At 32.4% G+C, this 14,734-nt stretch overlaps 2 protein-coding genes and 1 long non-coding RNA gene across 4 annotated transcripts in view; all 3 read left to right on the top strand.

The window, feature by feature from the left end:
- The window catches only part of LOC111632958 (N-acetylglucosamine-1-phosphotransferase subunits alpha/beta-like), a 10,981-nt gene extending 6,877 nt beyond the window's left edge, over nucleotides 1-4,104 (top strand). Inside the window, exons 3-4 of the mRNA XM_023377477.1 lie at nucleotides 3,078-3,119; nucleotides 3,190-4,104. Of these exons, the coding sequence (XP_023233245.1) occupies nucleotides 3,078-3,119; nucleotides 3,190-3,537 (390 nt within the window). The 3' untranslated portion in view covers nucleotides 3,538-4,104. The remainder of the gene's footprint in view (nucleotides 1-3,077; nucleotides 3,120-3,189) is intronic.
- A 3,596-nt stretch (nucleotides 4,105-7,700) lies between these two features.
- Nucleotides 7,701-9,769, top strand: LOC111632957. Of its 2 annotated transcripts, XR_002757969.1 has the most exons (4): nucleotides 7,701-8,117; nucleotides 8,191-8,465; nucleotides 8,560-8,748; nucleotides 8,874-9,769. It is a non-coding gene; the product is annotated as an uncharacterized LOC111632957 (long non-coding RNA). The 2 variants fall into 2 exon arrangements; XR_002757970.1 differs by lacking the exon at nucleotides 8,560-8,748.
- A 4,271-nt stretch (nucleotides 9,770-14,040) lies between these two features.
- LOC111632948 (WD repeat-containing protein 6-like) overlaps nucleotides 14,041-14,734 on the top strand; it is a 56,998-nt gene continuing 56,304 nt past the window's right edge. Inside the window, exon 1 of the mRNA XM_023377468.1 lies at nucleotides 14,041-14,277. Within this exon, the coding sequence (XP_023233236.1) occupies nucleotides 14,157-14,277 (121 nt within the window). The 5' untranslated portion in view covers nucleotides 14,041-14,156. The remainder of the gene's footprint in view (nucleotides 14,278-14,734) is intronic.

Below are 14,734 nucleotides of genomic sequence, written 5' to 3'. Positions count from 1 at the left end.
CAATGATATTTCCTGAGCATTGGAGAAATGTGATGTTGAAAATGATCTACAAGAAAGGAGATAAATCAAAGCCTCAGAATTATCGTCCAATTGCATTGCTTAACACTTTTAGAAAATTGTTTACTGGAATATTGGCAGATCGGTTGAGTCAATGGCTAATGGAATTTAATATTATTTCTCAGTTTCAGGGAGCATTTGTTCAAGGAAGAGGAACTATGTATAATGTTTTTATACTTAACGGGTTAATACAGTATGTTTTGTCAAGGAAAAGACGTAAAATTTATTCGATATTTGTGGATCTGGAGAAGGCGTTTGATAGAATTAATCTTAATATTCTGTGGCAAAAGCTATATTCAATAGGACTTTCAACTTCGTTTATTAGGCTACTTAAAAACCTATTTTGTAATACAAGGTATTATGTGAGTGACAACTTAACAACTACTAAGGGCGTTATTTCTGGTGGGGGCTTACCACAGGGAGAGCCTTTAAGTCCTTTGCTGTTTATATTATTTATTAACGATTTACCACAACTGTTCTCTACTTCAGAAATTTCGGGCTTTGCACTAGGAGATTCTGTTGACTTGCATTGTCTAATGTATGCAGATGACGTAATTTTGTTGGCAGATTCAAAGACGGGTTTACAGCGAAAACTTTCTTTGCTGGTTGATTACGCAGAAAGAAATGACCTCACAGTTAATTTACAAAAAACGAAGGGAATGGTTTTTCGCAATGGAGGTAGATTATCAAAATCTGACAAGATATTTGTGAATAATACTGAAATTCGATTTGTCACATATATTAAATATTTGGGAATACATTTTTCTTCATCAGGTACATTTAATCATCATTTTAGTTTGATAGACGAAGATATTCAGAAAAAGACAGGCTACATTCTCACTGTACAGAAACGTATGAAGCTAAACTCTATGAGAGGCATGTTTAGGCTTTTTGACGCTTTTATTGGTTCCAGGCTGTCTTATCTATTTCCGGTTTGGGGTTTGGAATATCTGTCTAAAATGGAAAAAGTTCAGATGAAATATTTTAAGAGACTTTTTAAAATAGAACGTTCAATTTCAAGTTCTGCAGTTCGTCTTGAGTTGGGAAGACCACCATTGGAACTGAAATTTGTTAAGGTTATTGTTTGGCGGGATTCTCAATGAGCGGCGGCATTTCAATAACACACAAACAACAGTAAACACAGTCGACTGGCTCCGTAATGGCGTTTGTGGCTTCCCAACAGATGTAGGTACACAGCGCACATGCGCTAAGTGCCGACTGCAGCGCTCCAGCAGCGTTATATTAAAACTGTATTTACTTTAAAAACACGCCTCGTAGTATCCTAAAACTCTGGTTATTCATTATTACTCACTTGTGGTCATTCACTAGCTCTCAACTGGTCAACTACTAGAGCCATATGGTCATTCACTGGTGATTTTTAAATTTTAAAAACATTGTCATTAATTTAATAAATATTACAGAAAATTAAAAATTCACTCTTTGAATGAGTAGTGCGAGTTCTTGATAATCAGCAATGACCACTACTTATGTTAAATGTCTGTTTGTTAAGTTATTATATAGAAATATTTTTATCAAGGTGCTTAATCAGTCAACTGGTGCAACTACCCTATTTGTTATGAAGCTTATTTTAAACTTTTTTTGTTTGAATAAAATTAAGTCAAAATGTCTGCAGATAAAATGCACGTTGGGCATATCATGCATGCTTTCTAAGTTTTGTAAAGGATATCATGCTATACAAACAGTAAAAAATACTCATACTGTGTACAGGGAAGATGCTTCTAAACTCTGAATGTGTCAAATGTGGTTTTGAAAATTTTATTTGGGAAATTTTGAGCTAAAAGATACAAAATGTATGGGTCCCCAGAAGCGGTTGAAGAGAAATTGCAGGAAGAAATTGTTAAAGATTGACAAGTAACAACTTGTGAATTTGCAACAAATCTTAGTGTGTCATATACACATATTATTGAAACACTTCATCCACTTGAAATGGTTGTAAAACATGTTGATGATTGTGTTCCACAAGCAGGTTTTTTTTTTCACTTATAGTCAATTCAGTTTGTTTTTTCATAATTTTGTCTGATGAAGGTAGGCAGCAGCTGCAAGGTATTATTTTTAGTTTTAAATTGGTTACTCATTTTTATCTTAGAGAACTTTTTTACGGATGAATGAAAAAATTAAAGTTAAAATAAAAATATTTGTTATTAATCGAAAATTTGTTTTAGCGGGTGGTGATTGTTTGGTCGAGTACAGAGGTACCACTATATTTGATTAATGCAATTTTGGTATATGCAGTAATTTTGAGAAATTTATTAATTTCATTAATCAAGGGGTACCTATAATAGGTAACTTGTATGTAGTGGAAACCTGTCTACTATGGAAGAGTTGTTTGGTCCCTTGGGGTTCTGTTATAGACAGGTTTGACTGTACTATAAATAAATTTTAAAAATTCAATAGTTTTTGATAAATAATTTGGAATAAATTTATATTTGTTAAAAAATACTTAAAAGACTCCACAAATTTAAAATTGTATAACAATATATTTGCTTTAATAAAATATAAAGTATTAAATATCATTAAAATTTAAGTTTAAGCTCTTCCAGATTCACATACATCTTCAGGAACACTTCAAAAAATATAAAATGCCATTACTACATTAATGCACTAAGAATGATTAGGTCATCATGAAACAAATGATAGTTTTTTATTGAAGATTTCTACATACAATTGTTTAATTTAACATAGAGTTAGAATTTAATAGAATTATCCTTATTATTTTGTTTAAATTGTAGAATATTGTCAGATCGTGATTAACTTTAAAAATTAAATTGAAGACAGTTTGTTGAAAATGGAATCACCATTTATTCAGTTTCAATGTTCTGGAATACTAACTTTTGATAACTAACCTTTCTTTGTAGGCTACTTTGATTGTACTAATTGGATATTGTTTCTTTATTTTTAAGGGAAGTTTTAATTTCAATTGCCAAGTAACCTACATAGAAAGGTTTTCCTTTCAAATTTAATATTTGATGATAAAATTTGAAAAAACCTTTGATTTTTAGGGAAATGAAGACATATCATCTAGTAGATTTGCAGATAATGAGGTATCTTAATTAACTTTTATTATACTACTGCAATTTATAGGTTAATTATAAGGTAAAATATTTTTTTTAGGAGTTGCGTTATTCTCTGAGATCTCTGGAAAAACATGCACCATGGATTCATCATGTTTATATAGTTACAAATGGACAGATTCCCCATTGGTTAAATCTTGATAATCCTAGAATATCTATTATCACACATGAGGTATGTTTTTATAAAAGTAATAATAACACAGGTCAACAAAAAAAAAAATTTTTTTTGGTGCCTAGGATTTTAGAACTGATTTTAGCTATATTTGGGTCGCTGAATCCAAATATGAAATCAATTTTTCTCTATCAGCTCTACTTTTTTAGTATTAGGTCTGTAAAACTTGTACAGAACATTTACGACAGTGGACTAATGGGAAAAGAAAAAGTCTGAAATTTGGCGTACCAATGGTTTGGAGAGAACCCAAAAATCACTTTAATGACTGTTATTTCTGTCTAGTAAATATTAATGGAATCAATCGTAACAACTGTAGCAAGTGGACTTATCCTGATTTAGTCTCTGCAAGACGCCCGGTCCCTCACTCACAGGAAGTGCCAGTTCCATCATTTCACCAGCTACCAGAGCTCTGTGAGGACGAGTATCCCTCTGATCCTAATGAAGGTGACTGTGATTACGAGAGAATGTCATCAATTCCTCAATGTTTCAACCAGGATGAGTTAAATGACCTCACCAGAGATCTTAACCTGCCAAAAGAAGCTTCTGAATTATTGGCTTCTGGGTTGAAGGAGAAAAATTTACTGGAGCAAGGAACCAAAATTACCTTTTACCGTACAAGAGAAAAGGATCTGCTACCCTTCTTCTCTCAAGAAGATAATTTTGTGTTTTGTCACGAAATTAGAGGACTCTTGGAAAAAATGGGCCTTCTTGAATATTTTTCAGATGATTGGCACCTATTTATTGACATCTCAAAACGAAGATTGAAATGTGTCCTTCTACACAATGGGAACAAATACGGTTCAATACCAATTGCTCAGGGGCGCCGCTAGCTGTTTGAACGCCTGTGTGCAATACCGGTTATGCCGCCCCCTGTTTAACTACGATTACCTATGCTGAGCTTGCCAGAAAGGCTCTTTGCCGCCCCCTGGACGTGCCGCCCACGTGCGGTGCACGCCTTGNTGTCTATACGCAGGCTTCCTAAACAAGCCTATATGTATGTTTGTCCAAAAAATTTTTGGATGAAATACAAACCGCACAACTTCAAAATCGCATAAAAATAATCCGCATAAAAAGAGACCTTACAGTATATAGATGACTAAACTACATAATAAGTAGGTAGTTTTCATTTAATTTGTTACCTTTTTTTGATATCTTAAAAAAATAACTTAGTTATATTACTTTTCCTTTGAAATGTATGTTCAGCGTTAATAAAAGTTATCAAAATGATTAATTTACTGTGTTTTTGTTATTTCTTACTCCTTTTTTAAGTATTCGGTATTCGGCCGAATAGTAACGAATATTCGTTGCATCACTAATATAAAAGTTATTTGTAAAATAAAACCACCTAACAGCCGGGAAGCTATGTAAATGCTTGCTGGATTTTTCCTAAGTAAATAAACACTTCGTTAGGTTTTAATTAAACAATAAATTTTAATTATTGTTAGTAGTCGCTACTCGAAATATATTTGATCAAATAAACTTTTAATTAAATTACTTTGTTTTAAATAGTCGCGTGTTCATCTTAAAATGGAAGAATAAAAATAAAAAAGGGCCACCAGTGGCCAAGCAGTCTTCGTTCCCTAACACTGGGAATTCGGTCGTGGGATCGCGCCTCGCTCGGACGGGCTGGCCACGTAGAGTTTTTCGGGTTTCTCCAAGTCTGTTACGCCTAAATAGGGCCATTTTTCCTTAAAAAGACCCGGAAGGCACCCTTCCTAGTCAGATCGCCCAAGTGTTGCGTTGCCATAACCAAACAAACAAAAAAAAAAATCAGAAGTGATAATTTAAGCATATATAATAGCTTAAATCTACTGTTAAAGAAATAAATTATTGCGTAAATAATATTAAACTTCGTACACACAAACGGAATATTTTTTTTTCCATTTTTTGTTCTTGAGGTCTCAAAACGTTTACAAAAATCTCTGAGGGTCAAATTTGACACAATTCCAATGTTTTCCCTTATTATGTGTAAATAAAAGCCGGGAAAGTAAAATTAAGAATGTTTAGAAATGCATTTAACTTATTGATACAGAATATTTTATCTTGTTTAGAAACATTTACATAAAAAGTTAAAGAAAGAAATGTCTTATTATTTACTTTCAAAATTAAAAAATATTAAGTGGGGTCATTGACTCTCACCATTGCAATTAAAGGTTAAAAACCCTTTCCTTTGCACACTTTTAAACAAGTTAGAATATTCTAGCTTGTCGCCTTTACATAACACTTATGGCACGCTCCTTCACTAAAGGGAAAATGGCGAACGTGTATTCACTTTTTTTTTTAAACATGGCGTCGTTACAGCCACTGTATGTAGTGTGTTAATTTATTTATAAAGAAAGAAAGGTGATGTCTGTATTCTAGCTCGTTGGTAATAACTATTCAAAAGCATTTTAAATATTATAGTTTCTTTTTGTATAGCAATTACTGTACAGTGGAACCCCGGTTAACGAACTTAATCCGTTCCGCGACTCCGTTCGTTAACCGAATTGTTCGTTAACTGAAGCAATTTTTCCTATAGAAATCAATGCAAATGCAAATAATCCGTTCTAGAAATTTTTGTGATTTTATTTGTAATATACAGTAATTATCTTTGATGAAAATGTAAGAAAACGTAGTATCTATCGTTACAACAACAAACATGTAAACTTTGTTTAATAAAATAGCACTGTACATACCTTCGTTTGTTGTAGTTGGTGGCAGAAAAGTGGAGATGTACGAACCTTAATGCTTACAAGGGGAATCCCCACCAAAAAATAACGGGTAGCACTTCATTGGAAGATTCTTCCAGTCGAAGTCTCTTTCGGTTAAAAAAACCCACCAGTGGCTAAATGGTCTTTGCACCTTGAACACGGGGGAGTTCGTTCTTGGGTTCGCACTTCATTCAAACGGGCTGGCCACGTAAAGTTTTCCGGGTTTTCTCCACGTCTGTAATGCCTTAATATGGGCCAGTTTCCCTTAAAAACACCTCCCAGAAGGCATTCCCCTAGGCAGATCGCACAAGTGTTGCGTTGCCATAACTTAACAAACAAACAAACTCTTTCCGTAAGGAACAAGAAATTGATCTAAAGTTGATTGTCTTACTATTAATATTTTAATCAAAATTTTTCTCAAATGCAATAGCGCATTGTCGTTTATATTGCGTTGTCGTTTTCTATTGCCACTATGACTTTTTTTTTCTTGGATGCCATATTGATTAAATATATAAATCACAAAACTGAAAAAAGAAGCATAGCACAAACACTCGGAAAAGCAATGCTTAACTCGCGCATGGCTAACACCAACTAAAATTTGACACAAAATACCGTTACGTTCGTTATCCGAATTTTGTTCGTTATCCGAGACAAATTTTTTGCAAAATAAAAGTTCGTTAACCGATTTGGTCGTTAACCAGGACGTTCGTTAACCGGGGTTCCACTATATACGCCTGTAATTTACAAACCGTTCGTTCTACATAAAACCTACAAACAAAATATTTCTCCAATTATATTAATTGGAATAAAATAAATTACAGATTATGAAAATTTATTAAATGTACTTCGTTTTATGTAATTTATAGGGTTTATTATTCTCCCACTTAAAGATCGCCTATTATTAAACGTTATTTGTTTTTCGTGGCGTGACAATCTTTCTAGTGTACCATAAGGCATAGAAAAATCGACGTCAAAAATTATTTAAAAAATTAATCAAACAATACAACAGAAAATAACATTTTTGAACTTTATTGTTTGTATTTTGTTGGAAAATGTTCGATTCAGAAGTTGAAAATTAAACAGAAGCTAGACTTGCAAAGCGCGGAATATGCCCTGCCAAACTAAAAAGGAATTTTGATAACGGTACTTTCTTAATATTGAGTGTAATAAGTAAGCAGACTTAAAAAACTTTCAGAGTGCTAATATTTTATATTTTTGTAATGAAATTCACTTGTATATTTTTGAAATTTTACATCAAATGGAAGATTTCATGTTGATTTATCAAATAAATTTTGCTCAGCAATGAAAATCATCTTGAGCAAGAATAAAGTTATTTTCGTTAAATTAGAGAGATTAAAAATAAGGTTAAAATATTTAAAATATTAATAAAAGTTCTAAGAATTAAATTTGGATATAAAAATTGTTTTTTTAATATAAAAGAGATGGGGATAAAGTGACTTTTTAAATATAAGATAGCGTGTTGCTATGAGATGACTTCGATTTAATTGTTTTAAATTCATATTTTTATTTATTTCTGAATAAATATTTATGGTAAACTGGGAAATGTTTTAAAATTATACATAAAATTGGATATTTGTAGTAGTGATTTAATACTTTGACGTAGAAATTTTGACGTAATGCGTGCTATATTTATCGAGACGTCATATTTATCTAACAATTATTTCCAATTGTTCTTTTTTCCATTATTGAACTGGCGTGCAATAATAGAATCTCTCCAGAAATTCCGACTTATCTACATTGTACTTCGACGCTATTTGAATATGAATATCTCGAGAAGGTAAGTATTACTTCTTTTCTTGGTCTGTGATTAAAATTGAATTTCAGCAAACGAAAGACAAAATGAAAAATCAACAGTCATTGGGCGAATTGGAAGCAATAATCAGTAAAGTGATTAATTTTAGAATTTTATTGTTGCAAAATGTATTAGCAGACGTGGATTTAAATCGAAAATCGAGACATTGGACGATTCGAAATGACTTTAGGTATATGTAATTAATCTATTTAGAATATCTCAATATTAATCATATTTTTTATGTTTTAGAAAGTGAGGGACGAAATTAAAATCAGTCGATGTTGGACATATTGGTAATAAACTGCAGTTATGTGATTAATTTATTTAAAAAAATTGGATATTATATTATTGCTTAATTATTGACAGGCGAGGGTTGCAATCGAAAATCAACGGACGATGGAAAATGCAAAATTTGCTTAAGTAAATTCAGACGATTTTAAATTTAGAATTTTCATTAATAAAAATCAATTCAGAGATCCAGTTATTTCTTTAAACATATTGTATGAAAATTAGAGTTTAATATACGTAGAAGTTACATTCCGGTATCTGTAATTGGTGTTTCATGTTTGAATATCAATAGGCCATAGGGGATACATAAAGGAGACTATCTCTTTATTTTTTTTCCATAAATAATTTAACTGGTAAGTTAAATTCTTAATAAATATTATAGCCTAATCGATACAGAAACGAAAATTGTATTGTGTTACATAAGCGAGATTTTTATGTTTTGAACAGAAAACTTGACGGTATTAAAAGTCAAAAAACAGGAAAATGAATATTATCACTTATAGAATTGTAACATTTAAATCGGACAACATTAATAACATAAATTCATGATATAAGAAAATCTTTCAGAAATAATATTGAGCGATTTCCTCAAATCAGTTTCTTCTCTGGAATAAATAGAATAACGAATAAGCATTTGTATTTTATCTACTACACATTTATTTATTTCTGAAAATAATATTTAATTTTTTCAAATAAACAATTAAATTCGTTAATTTTGATATATATATATATATATTACGTCATTGATCATTTAATTTCAGATATGTGACTAGAATATCATCTGGTTTGTACTGCTTCAAGATGGAATTTCTTTTGACATTTCTTTGTGGTAATACAAGAAGGAAGAATCGGGATAAGTAATTTCTAATATCTTTAATATGATAGTCTAATTCTTTTGCAAAATTTAATAAGTATATAAGCTTAGATTGTATAGTATTTAACATTATAATTTGACAAATCAGTATACTTCCTACATTCTTTTTTTTTAAATAATATTTCTCAAGTTATTTTTTTCGGAAAGAACTTTTACAGAATGGATATATTTTTATACTATAACTTATCAAATGAACAGTTAATATAATCAATGCAATATCCACAAACAGAGAAAACTAAAACACGCCGATAATGCTGACATATAACTTGCTCGTTTTATATATAGGATATGCTATGTTGTATTTAAAATACTCGGATTAGTATCAACCTTAAAAGATAAATTTATTAAATGAGACAACGATTCTATTACGAATTTGCAAATATTTTAAATTTTTTACTGTTATTCCATCATAACCTATAACAAAAGCAATTTGAAATTCATTACGTTGCATAATAGTAGAAAAATATTCATGCATAATGTCAATCATTACTAAAATTCTAGATAAAAATTCTATTTGAATCTATTTTTGTACCTTGTGTCTCCAATTCCTGTTTTTATAATTATGCCTATTTCTGAATGTAATAATTTCTAAATAAATCAACGATGCCTACCTAAGGCTCTCTGGGATTTCCTGCATTAATACTTAATTCAAAAATCCAGATGAAACTGATATTCTGAACTAAAAGCAGTGTTGCCGCAATGAAATTTCAAAACGTACTGAAGCGTCTTCAAAAAATGTACTATTTTCCTTCAAAATGTACTAGTTTTATGAATACTTTGTTTACGTGCCTATATATATATATAGGCACGTGCCTATATATTAATATAATATGCTATAAATTATGTGCCTATATATATATATATAGTTTATTGTCAAATAATTTAATTTTAAATCTTATTTTTGGAATTTTTTGAAAGCTATTTAAAATTAATAATATATCTACACATCTATTACTTATTATAAAATGAGCATTACATTGACAACATTTATTAATAATACTATTGAATTTCATCTTAATTTTATAACCAATCGTGCTTTAAAAAAATAATTATAAATTTGTTATATTATATTATTTTATTCTTTATTATACTTTAAATTTTTTTGATGTTATTGCATCACTTTACGAAGTGGTATATACGTAATTGCATCAGTTTTAGTACCTATTTAATTAATTTCAATCATGACAGCAAAAGATAAGGATGCTTGTTTCTTTTAAACTATTTGATGAAAACGTTACATAAAATTGGGGTTGCATAATCATCCGAAATTATTATTATATTTTTGACTGGAAATTACAGGATTTATGCAATTTTAGTTTAATTAATGTCATATAAAACTGACTGCTCGTACAAGTTTGCTTAAAACATGCAACTCAAAAAACCCCAAAATGGCAGCTCAAGAAGTAGATCACGCGTGTCCTGACCTTCTTATATAGACCTTGGAACAGTCGGAAGCGCGGCCATTTTGGAACCATACGTAACATTAACCCTTATTTCTTTTACTACGATTACTAAAATTGAAGTTCATAATTTAAGAATTAAATTATAGTGGTAGAAAATAATATAAAAGTATTTATATTATTTATACTCGTACAATTTCAAAACTATTTTCTGTAATAATTTGTTTCTGACTTAACGGATATTTTGATATTATTGACGACAAAAGTTTAAAATCATTGATTTCCTTACCTGTCCATTATTTTTGTTTGACGGAGTTGAATTGTTTGGACCACGTGGCATGAAAAATTTTGTCAAGGTCCTGATGAGAATGTGCAGACAACTGAACGTGTGAAAGAAGACCACTGAGTCAAGAACGTTTACACGTGCAACTATCTATGTTGCTGACGTCGACGGACACACACCATTTGTATGTTGTTATTGGATAATTTAAATTAGCAAGCAGTGACACTAGTGAGACTTTATTAAATTAATTTTTCTCACTTTTCGTTAAGGCGTGAAATATTATTTTGTACCGTAAATGGTACTTGAAATATTATAATGTACTGAAAATGTACTAAAAATCTAAATGTACTTACAATTTACTGGAAAGGGCAAAATGTACCAGAAAAGTACAAATATACTAGGAACGGCAACACTGACTAAAAGGTTGAGAAGGAAAGTTGATGAGGAGAAGAAATTTCGGTGAAATCCGGTGATCACAGGTTCTGTCGTAGATTTCTGAAAATTAGTGGGACTGATAAAATTACTAATGAGAAAGTATGGAGGAGATCTCAAGCCATTCCATGTCTTCTCTGGACTGTCAAAGATCGTAAAATAGAATTTGCAGGATATTTCTAACAGACTCTTCTTGCAAAAACACACTTTTTAACACTGGAGAGTTTTACTAAAAGAGACCTTAAATGCGATAGGACAAGGAGAAACTTGGTTTCAGAATTTCAAAGCTTAGACTAGCATTCCTATCTACCAAGTATCCAAACGAAAAGCAATTGATAGAAAAAGTTAACAATTTATGATGGAAAACCTTCGTAACGGCACATCATGACTAGGAAATGGATCAGCAACTTGGTGATATCATATATTATAATAATATAATAGTCTATATATTTTATAATTATATATTTTAGTATACAATATCTACCTGTATTTTTAAAATGTGCAAATATGTTATGAATTGTTTACATTTTTAAAGTAATCTTTTATTCGTTGCTAAATTTAACTTATAATGTCAAATCTGTATCGAGAATCCTTCTTTTTCAATAAGAACATTTGATTAATGACATAAAATTGGAGTTTTTGAGAACGATTTGAGTTTATTGAAATAATCGAATAGCAACGAATATCCACTTTTATTCTCTGATTGTTATTCTGTCAAGCAATCAGGGTCAGTTTCTGGAAACCAAAAAACTACCACAAAATGGGTGTCGCCTTGACGTGGCTTTGTGGCTTAATGTGTGAAAATTTTATTGAAGTTTTACAGATAATATTTTTCGCAGACTAAGTACATCCGACAGAAATTTCAAAAGTATTTTAAAATAATTTTTGTCAAGTAGTGTTTTGTCTCTTTCTTAAAAACTTACACAGAAACACAATGCATTAAATGTATCGAATATATCGTGACGATCTGCTGAGGAGAGGTGCCCCGGGAGGAGTTCCTGTGGGAACGTGGCCCCTATTTAGGTGTAAGATACGTGAAGAAACCCGAAAAACTCCTCGTGGCTCGCCCATTGATGTTTGTTTATGGCAACGCAACACTTAGGCGATCTGCTTAGAGGAATGCCTTCCGGGAGGTCTTTTTAAAGGAAACTGGCCCCTATTTAGGCGTTACAGACGTGGAAGAAATCCGGAAAACTCCTCGTGGCTTGCCCATTGATGTTTGTTTATGGCAACGCAACACTTGGGCGATCTGCTTAGGGGGATGCCTTCCGGGAAGTCTTTTTAAAGGAAATTGGCTCCTATTTAGGCGTTACAGACGTGGAAAAAACCCGGAAAATTCCACGTGGTCAGCCCGTCCGAGCGAGGCGCGAACTCACGACCGAACTCCCGGTGTTCAGGGAACGAAGACCGTTTGGCCACTGGTGGGCTGCGCCCATTGATGAGGAGCTAACCTGCAACCAGTATTTAGTGACTTCATTCACTCGGCCATTGACAATTCTAATCTGTCATGTTTACATAATTCTAATTCTATTATTTATAAATGAAAATCCTCCGGTTTCTTCAATTGAAATAATTTTGTGACAAGGCCGGATGACCGAGCGGGTAAGATGGCGACCTACTGCTCTGGAGGACCCGGACTCGAATCTGGACTGGTCGAAAAATCCCCAGGAATTTTTCGAGGGGTGTCCGTTCGGATATGTCGGGTCCCGTCCCTCACCACCCGGTCGTCCCATTGTGGGCTTGGCCGAACCTATAATGGGCCTGCTAAAAAGAGGCTCTTTTAGTGCCCACAGTGCGGAAAGAGTTTAAAAAAGTAAAAAAAATTAATAATAATTTTGTGACGTCCTATGAGAAGTTCTTGCATACCAATATTCCGAAGTCAACAGTTGAGAACCACTGCTTTAATCTAACAAAATTGAGAATGGAAACGAAGCAATTTTCAGTGTAGCCCACAAAATAAACTAATGGAATTCACCATTCTATAAATTAAAAATTTTTGGAAGTTTCAAGAAATCGGTCCATCAATAATTGTAAATTACAATTTCTATTTTTACATCGAAGAGATTTTTATTCATTAGATTAAATTGAAACGGATTTTTATTGCATTAAATGAAAGAATATAAACAATAATAAATTATGTATTATTAATGACTAGGCACCGGCATAGACAATAGGAATGGATAAGCACAACCTGTTTAGTCTTTTATATCGTAAGTAAAGTAAGATATAAGGCTAGGCCTCCACTTGTGATTTATAGTCACGGCGACTAATAAATCGCTGCCGCAGAAAATCTATAAGATGCACACACTGCGATAGATAATTCGTTGAATTAGAACAGTTTTCCAAAGTTCTTTGAAACTACTTGTGTGATCGCTCTTTTGCTTCGGGCGAGAAGTAAACGGCAGAGGCATCGTTATTGGGTACATCAATAACAAGTCTTTGTTTTTTTACTCTTTCCGCCCTGTGTGCACTAAGAGGGCCTCTTATAGCAGGCCCATTATGGGTTCGGCCAGGCACACAATGGGCGACCGGTGGTGAGGGACGGGGCCCGACATATCCGAACGGACTCCGAAAAATTCCTGGGGATTCCTTGACCCGTTCGAATTCGATCCCGGGTCTTCCAAAGCGGTAGGCTGCCACCTTGACCGCTCGGCCATCTGGCCTACAATATATAACGGGTGTCGACGTCTTCCGTGCTCCGAAAAGTTTCAAATTGTTGCCTGAAGGCAAGGGAAGACCACTCTGTATTCATTATGTTACGTCGCTTCTTCTTGTGTTTGTTCTGTGAGGTGTTCGTTGTCCGAACAAAAAATCTTTAGCGAAAGTGTTCGTTATCCGAACTGTTCGTACCACTGTAGTTAAAATTTGGGTTTGTAAATATTTTTAAATACTGTTTTTTCTTTATCGAAATTTGTTCCCTCCCTCTGGGTGTCCCCGATAGTAACGCCATGACTACTTCGTAACCGAAATAAATTACAGTAGTCTGATTGATCCAATCGCAATTCCTCAGAATTGTGTTGTCCGCTAGATGGCAATATGAGTCGTGTCGGCAAACATGGCTGCCTCCACGGATAGCATGTGTTCCGCTACGTGTAAACAAACTCCATCAAGAAACTCCATATATCGTAAAACACACGTTACTGCATTAAAATTTTACGACGATTACATACTTGTCGGTAGGTTTAGGTTTATATAATTTAACCTACGCTTATAAAAGTAAAGCTATTATATAATAATTCACAAAAGTATTTTTATACGTTAAACCTTAAACCCGTATGTTCGTGAAAATACAAAACTAATTTTAATGATATTTTCACTTTCATAACCGCATAAAAGTGAATGATTATATCAGGCAAACATTGCTATTTCTAGCTTTGTATTGAAGATACTTTATTGAGAGTATTAATTATTTTTCATATTTTGAAAATACTTATAAGTAATAAAAAAAAAGTAAGTGATAAGTAATAAAAAAAAGTAAGTGATAATTAAACCCTGTTTCTACACAGTTCTTGCTCTTGCACGTTTCTGTAAAAAAATGAAAATTATTGCTTGATCAGCTACTAAACTTGGATTAGGAATGTCTGTGTACGACCAAAGGGCGAGAAATAGACAAACAAAACGAAATTAATTACT

The sequence above is a fragment of the Centruroides sculpturatus genome, unplaced genomic scaffold, assembly GCF_000671375.1.
Source record: "Centruroides sculpturatus isolate CEXI.00-Female unplaced genomic scaffold, Cexi_2.0 scaffold624, whole genome shotgun sequence".
Lineage (NCBI taxonomy): Eukaryota > Metazoa > Arthropoda > Arachnida > Scorpiones > Buthidae > Centruroides > Centruroides sculpturatus.
The sequence above is the reverse complement of the archived record's forward strand: the minus strand, read 5'-3'. Positions and strand labels throughout refer to the sequence as shown.